General features: G+C 36.9%; 1 protein-coding gene across 1 annotated transcript in view; it reads left to right on the top strand.

Moving 5' to 3' along the window:
• The first annotated feature begins 2,914 nt into the window (after positions 1–2,914).
• The window catches only part of tmem260 (transmembrane protein 260), a 66,097-nt gene continuing 60,665 nt past the window's right edge, over positions 2,915–8,346 (top strand). The window contains exon 1 of the mRNA XM_061968805.2: positions 2,915–3,272. Coding sequence (XP_061824789.1) covers positions 3,164–3,272 — 109 coding nt within the window. The 5' untranslated portion in view covers positions 2,915–3,163. The remainder of the gene's footprint in view (positions 3,273–8,346) is intronic.

Below are 8,346 nucleotides of genomic sequence, written 5' to 3'. Positions count from 1 at the left end.
CAGGTGTCTTTTATACAGATAACAAGTTCAAACAGGTGCCATTAAGACAGGTAACGAGTGGAGGACAGAAGAGCTTTTTAAAGAAGAAGTTACAGGTCTGTGAGAGCCAGAGATCTTCCTTGTTTGAAGTGACCAAATACTTATTTTCCACCATAATTTACAAATACATTCTTTAAAATTCCTACAATGTGAATTCCTGGATTTTTTTTCACAATCTGTCTCTCACAGTTGAAGTGTACCTATGATGAAAATTACAGACCTCTGTCATCATTTTAAGTGGGAGAACTTGCACAATCGGTGGCTGACTAAATACTTTTTTGCCCCACTGTATATATATATATACATATACATATATATATACATATATATATATACATATATACATATATACATATATATATATATATATATATATATATATATATATATATATATATACATATATATATATATATATTAGGGATGTCCCGATCCAGGTTTTTGCACTTCCGATCCGATACCGATATTGTTTTTGCATTTCCGATCCGATACCGATACTGACCGATACCGATACTGACCGATACTGGCCTATCCGAGCATGTATTAAAGTTTAAAGTTATTTAGCCTACTTAGTTGTCAGAATCATGTTGAAAAGGGTTTTAGTACTCTTGATAACAACTAGCCAGATGAATTAGGGGAGTTTGAATAATACACAATGGTTGGTAACAAGAAACTGACCTGTTTATTCAAGGATAAACACAAAATAGACAAAATTATACATGACAAACATAAATGGCATCATTGAACTAGGGCTGGGCGATATGGCCTTTTTTTAATATTGCGATATTTTAAGGCCATATTGCGATACACAATATATATCTCGATATTTTGCCTTAGCCTTGAATGAACACTTGATGCATATAATCACAGCAGTATGATGATTCTGTGTGTTTTGATTGATTGATTGAGACTTTTATTAGTAGGTTGCACAGTGAAGTACATATTCTGTACAATTGACCACTAAATGGTAACACCCGAATAAGTTTTTCAACTTGTTTAAGTCGTAGTTCATGATACAGATATATACTATCAAATATATACTATCATCATAATACAGTCATCACACAAGATAATCACATTGAATTATTTACATTATTTATAATCCAGGGTGTGGAGGGGGGCGTCTGATGTAAGTGTCAAAAAGACAGCCAAAAGAGTTTGATATGAGAATAAATCTAAAGTTAAAATATAGGGTAGAAATGCACCCATTTGCAGGAAATGTAGTTTTGATTTTCAAAATGTTCTTTCAAGGCTTGCATGTCTACATTAAAACATTCTTCTTCATACTGCATTAATATATGCTACTTTTAAACTTTCATGCAGAGAAGGAAATCACATCTAAAAAAATCACTAATTTTTTCATACGGTGTTGATGTGGAAATTTTTGCCTCTGCATTTTGATGGTGTGGACGTGTGGCACCGAATGGAGATAAGCGTCTCGACAGACGTCACAATATTTGAACAATGATGACAAAAACTGTTGTCTCTGTCGTGTCCGTGTGTCGAAAATTGTTATGCGCTTATTTTTTTTTTGATTTTGTGCGTGGCATAGATTTGCCGTGCGCAGAGGACGCTTGAGCAGGCGCGCACCTTAGCGGCTGCGCTAGCATCACAGCTAACGTTAGCCATACCGCTACCTCGCTCTCTGCTGGGAGAGGATGTATACGTATGTGACGTATGACGTGACAGTATGTGACGTGTGTAAGAAGGTGCGCTCACTGTCTGTGAGAGGGAGACACAGGAAAGAGTGAGAAGAGCCTGTCGTGTAATGCCAGCAGCTAAAAGCAACTGCGTGAGAATTGTGGATGTGTTGAAGGTGTGCTGGAAAATGCGGAACGGAAATTACGGAGCAGCAGAAAAGTGGAATGTATTATTTAAATAGGTGCGTTGGAAAACACGGACCGAAGTTTTTTTTTAAACTGGATCTGGATCGGCATTTTCCCATGCCTTGCCGATACGCAATTTTTGGCAAATATCGGCAGCCGATCCGATCCAAATATCGGATCGGGACATCCCTAATATATATATATATATATATATATATATATATATATATATATATATACATACATATATATATCCATCCACCCATCCATTTTCTACCGCTTGTCACTTATATAATATATATATATATATATATATATATATATATATATATATATAGTATATATATATATATATATATATATATATATATATATATATATATATATATATATATATATATATATATATATATATATATACATACATATATATATATCCATCCACCCATCCATTTTCTACCGCTTGTCACTTATATAATATATATATATATATATATATATATATATATATATATATATATAAATATATATAGTATATATATATATATATATATATATATATATATATATATATGTATATATATATATATATATAAAGGGACAAGCGGTAGAAAATGGATGGAGGGATGGATATATATATATGTGTATATATATATATATATATATATATATATATATATATATATATATATATATATATATACATATACACACACAGTATATATACGTACATATATGTGTATATATTTATATATGTATGTATATACATGTATATTTGTTTTCATCGTATGTAATTTAATTTTAAATGTAATTTTTAAATCTAAAATGTGCTTTACTGTTTTTCTCTAAAAAGATTTAATGATAAAATGCACCTTTTGTAATGAACTAAAACAAAAACCTATTCACTTTATTTTGCAGACCTCCAGCATTTAATTTATGCTGAGTAATGTATTTGACTACATTCTAACGCTCTTATTTGTATATAATTGACTGTTTAAATAAAGAAAATAAAAAAACGCGAGATAGTCTCGCGAGATTTGCCAACTGGCGCGGACGCTTCCCCGGAAAAGATAGGATTTAATTTATGAACGCGGTTAAACCTTTTAATATTGTGTATGGATTTTGCCCGAAAATTGTCCCACTTCAGAAACAATGCGACACTAATTTCAAGTAACTCGGTCAAGTCACTTATCTTTAATTTATTCCGGCATGGAAATCACCAAACATAGCTTCTCCGGAGCAAGCGGTATGATGGCGCTGGTTGTCTCGCGTTAGCCTCCGTTTTCTCCATACTCACAATGGCTTCGGAGCAGAAGACTAGCTGGATATTGACTGGTGCTACTGTCGCCTGTGTCCTTGCTCTCTATGTTCCCTGTGTCCAGAGGACAGTCCCCGGTGGAGATTCAGGTTGGTCATGGTGCTCATAGTTACAGTACATGCTAGTGCTAGCCAGGGAGCTAACTTCCTGGTTTTAGGTCACGTGGGTTTGTTGTGTTGTGGGGCAGCCAATCATGTTGAGTCTTGTTCACTATGCTGGTTCTCAGCTGCAATGATTAGCTGTCAGGGAAACAACATGTTATTACAGAGAGGTATTTTAAACAAAATGTTATTACAGAGAAGTATTTTAAACAACGTGTTATTACAGAGAGGTATTTTAAACAACATGTTATTACAGAGAGGTATTTTAGCCAACCGTTCAGCATCTTTATCTTGACCGAGCGTCATCAGAAACGTGCGTGTGCAATAAATACAGTCCAATGTCATTGTTAGACACTTCAATTACGGTTCTATTGTTTATAAACTGGTGTTGTGACAAGAATCCAAGTATTTAACTGTGTCTATTGTAATAAAGCTCTGCTGATGATATTCATCAATGTTTGACAGGTTTATCATCATCATCACATCACTCCTGAAATATGTTCACAACAATATAATAAAACAACGTAATTCATTTTTTTACAACATAATAATTCAAATAATAATTAGTAGTTTTAAATTAATTTTCGAATTGTGTAGTGTGCATTGAACATCCATCCATTTTCTACCGCTTGTCCCTTATAGGGTCGTCGGGGTTGCTGGACCCATTAAAGAAGTAAACACAAATAATTAAAAAGCTCAAACTATCTAATGTTGTGAAAAACATTCCCTGGAGATGGACAATTTGTTTTGTATTCAATTAAAAGTTTGTATATTTTCAAAATAAATGTAATTTATATTTGGGGTTGTTCACTTTTAGTGCAACTGTGTATATGAGACATACCACACCTTTTTAAGTTTTAACTTGAACTGTGTATTTTTTCTCTTTTTTAGTAGTTTAAAGATAATCACAAATGATGATTCAACATTTAACTTCCTTGTGGTTTTGATCAGTGATTCTCAAACTGTGTAAGTGGTACGCAGGATCCATCGCGCGGTACGCCAAATAATCACTTAATTAAATATTCCACAAGTGTTACTGTTCAAACTGAGTGTAATGTTACAGTGGCCAAAAATATGAAATATACTCGGGCTTGTTTTTAATGAATATTTAGGCCTACAATGCTACTGTATTTTAATGTTGGTCATTATGGTGGTACTTGGAGAACCAAGTGTTTTCTGAAGTGGTACTTGGTGAAAAAAGTTTGAGAACCACTTGTTTAGATAACATGTACCGGTAATGGATATGCTTTTCACATTTCACATTTATAACACATTTTCTGAGTCTGTCTGCAATTGGTTTGTGGGTGAAGGTGTTCCCAGATTGCAAATGAAACCCTCCTCGCCCAGCTCTTTCCAAAAATATCAGAATTTTTGTTTTGAAAATTTACATTGTTAAATATATATCTTCAAGATAAACACAGCACTTTTTTTTTTCCAATTATGGTCCAAAAAAAACCTTCATAAAAAACTTCATTAACAATATGCAGATTGGCCGGAAGTACAACTGCCCACTCTCAGGTCGATACAGAGCAGCATACAAAAAGCCAGCATGTATGTCATTGCCATTGTATGAGTATCATAAGTGACATGAGTATCCAACATTGTAAATGGGTTATACTTGTATAGCGCTTTTCTACCTTCAAGGTACTCAAAATGCTTTGACACTATTACCACATTCACCCATTCACACACTGATGGCGGGAACTGCAATGCAAGACCCTAACCACGGCGCATCAGGAGCAAGGGTGAAGTGTCTTGCTCAAGGACACAACAGACGTGGGATCGAACCAGGAACCCTCAGGTTGCTGGCACGTCTGCTCTATCAACTGAGCCATGCCGTCCCCAGCATTTAGAAGTCTGAAAAAAGGAAAAAGAGCATAGATCCCTATTAAGGGGAACTGCACTTTTTTTTCATAATTTTGCCTATCATTCACAATCCTTATGAGAGACAAGAAAACACAAGCTTTTTTTTCTTCTTTTTTTTCATTCTAACGGCCAGTTCTGGGGAGCTAGCAATGCAGCTAATGGGAGCAATCCATTCTGCCTCTAAATTACTTTAAATATGCATCTAAAAACCGCCAACAATACTTAATTTACGTTTCGTAACCTGTATAATAACCAAGCTGTAAAAACATTGATATTGAAGAGAGAACACTAAGAAACAATTTTTCTAGCATAGTAATACAGTCGCCTTACAACGGCATGCTAAGGCATTACCCGTAAGCCAGCTACGGAAAGACATAAGCTAGCTACTACGTCAACAGATAAATTCCTTTTGAGTTTGTAATTCACAACACAATGCGATACGACACCAATCTGTATTGACTCAAAACCATGATCATATATTACAGTACCTGTAAAGTATTATCCTACATTTCATGTTTTGTTTGTGCACAGCTAGCTCGACAGTGTATGTACTGCATGTATCATGATAAATATGACTTACTTAATGGACAGTTATCCATTTGGTCCAGCTTGCCGGGGAAGTTTTTAGTTTGTTTTAGGTAAGAATTCTATTTCTGTCAGCATAGCTTGGCTTCAAGTTCCACATTTACATATTTACGCCTCTCTCTGCTTTCGCCTGCTCCGATGTTTTACCCTCTCTTTGTGCTGGCTTGTATAAGCAGTAGTTCGTCCTACGTATATTGAAGATAAAGATAAGTGTCCTGGGCATGACGTTAAAGTACATCCGGCAGTGGAGGCTCCTCTATGGGGTTTTGGGGCACTAGGAGGTTAACCCCTTTACTACTGTTACCCCAGGTGGCCCTTGGCAAAGGCCTAGTACCTGACTGCCCCCTAGCCAGGGATACGGTGAAGACCTCAACGGCAGAGCAGGCGGAAGACGGTAGATTTAAGAACTACCACAAAGGCTGCAATGGCGGAAGAAGGCTGCAGCAGAAAAGGGTCCCCCGTTGTCTTGGACTCCATGCCACTGGACCCTGACCCCATTCTGTCAAGGATCGTGTGGTGACTGTCTGTGCACCAGTCTCCCCACGTTAAACAAAGTCACACACAGGCATCCTCCATAAAGGGATACACTCCTACCAGGAGGATCGTCTTACTCGTTCGAGTGACCGCCCATGATGATGATGATTGAAGATAAGGTTGTAAATCCTCATTTGACCAAAAAAGCTATCTTCGTCTTCTATTATCAAGTTGGCATGATTGGAACACACTCGCCTTTGTTTCCGGAAGTCGAAAGTACGCTGCTGTGGAAAGGGAAATCAATGCTGTAATGCTTAAAATGACCACAATATGGTAAATATTGTACATATTACATATTGTTATGAACGTGTCTGTTACACTATATACTGTATTTACTTGCAGTGTGTATATAAAACTTTGATGGAGGGTTTTGAATTGGTTTCACAGGGCTTTTAAGGCTACATTGGTGACTCCCGTTAGCCGCATCTTCCAAGCATTTTTTTATCATCTTAACCCACCGCCCACCCCCACAAAAATACACGTGTGTTCTTGTCTTTCATAAAGATTGTGAACCTATAGGCAAAATTTAAAAAAGACATGCAGTTCCCCTGCTCTTTCGTCTTTGAGCACATAAACTATGCCCCACGTAAATTAGTCATCTTGGTTGTCAGCTAATGATAGCGATTTGGCCAAGTTTAGGTACCAATATTGGCAATCGTTGAACGTATAACATATTGTAACAACAACATGACTGCAAATTGTTAGTTGCTTCTCTCGGATTGCTTTTGTATGTGTGCACGTGCTCCCTGCATGTACGTGTGTACGAGACAGCCTGAACGCCAGACTTTTTCCTTGGGGTAACGAGCAATTTCTATTCAATATGGTTGGGCTGTCTTCGACTGAGGATTTTCATAGTCAAATATTCAGTAATGTGCTTTATGTGCTCTAACATTTCTTGAACAGTGAATTCCATAAAGTTAATTCATACAAATTCATTCAGTCTTTCATTTAAGTGAACAAAACAAAGATGTCATTTGAGACTTTTCCACCTCAAAAAAAGGCTAAACTGTGGTGTACTGGAAACCACAATCAGTGAGGTTCTCGGCTCTGCATGGCACTTGATCACACCTGATTAAATAGAGTAAGTAAAATTCATATCAAAATTTCTGCATGCAAACCAGTGAAAAGGTCATTAACTTTGCGAAAGAAGCGCTACACTTCCAGAGCGAGGCACGGTGTCCAATTTCTAGCGGGCTGGTCGTGGATTTCGGCCGGCAAGAGGCGCTCGATGGCGTCGGGTGCTTCGTGTCTGACAGCAGCATGTCTTGATGAGCCAACATCACGTGCCTCATGTACAAACCCCGTTTCCATATGAGTTGGGAAATTGTGTTAGATGTAAATATAAACGGATACAATGATTTACAAACAATTTTCAACCCATATTCAGTTGAATATGCTACAAAGACAACATATTTGATGTTCAAACTGATAAAACTTTTTTTTTTTGCAAATAATCATTAACTTTAGAATTTGATGCCAGCAACACGTGACAAAGAAGTTGGGAATGGTGGCCATAAATACTGATAAAGTTGAGGAATGCTCATCAAACACTTATTTGGAACATCTCACAGGTGAACAGGCAAATTGGGAACAGGTGGGTGCCATTATTGGGTATAAAAGTAGATTCCATGAAATGCTCATTCATTCACAAACAAGGATGGGGCGAGGGTCACCACTTTGTCAACAAATGCGTGAGCTAATTGTTTAACAGTTTAAGAAAAACCTTTCTCAACCAGCTATTGCAAGGAATTTAGGGATTTCACCATCTACGGTCTGTAATATCATCAAAGGGTTCAGAGAATCTGGAGAAATCACTGCACGTGAGCAGCTAAGCCCGTGACCTTCGATCCCTCAGGCTGTACTGCATCAACAAGCGACATCAGTGTGTAAAGGATATCACCACATGGGCTCAGGAACACTTCAGAAACCCACTGTCAGTAACTACAGTTGGTCGCTACATCTGTAAGTGCAAGTTAAAACTCTCCTATGCAAGGCGAAAACCGTTTATCAACACCACCCAGAAACGCCGTCGGCTTTGCTGGGCCTGAGCTCATCTAAGATGGACTGATACAAAGTG

The sequence above is a fragment of the Nerophis lumbriciformis genome, linkage group LG08 (assembly GCF_033978685.3).
Source record: "Nerophis lumbriciformis linkage group LG08, RoL_Nlum_v2.1, whole genome shotgun sequence".
NCBI classification, from domain to species: Eukaryota; Metazoa; Chordata; class Actinopteri; order Syngnathiformes; family Syngnathidae; genus Nerophis; species Nerophis lumbriciformis.
The sequence above is the reverse complement of the archived record's forward strand: the minus strand, read 5'-3'. Positions and strand labels throughout refer to the sequence as shown.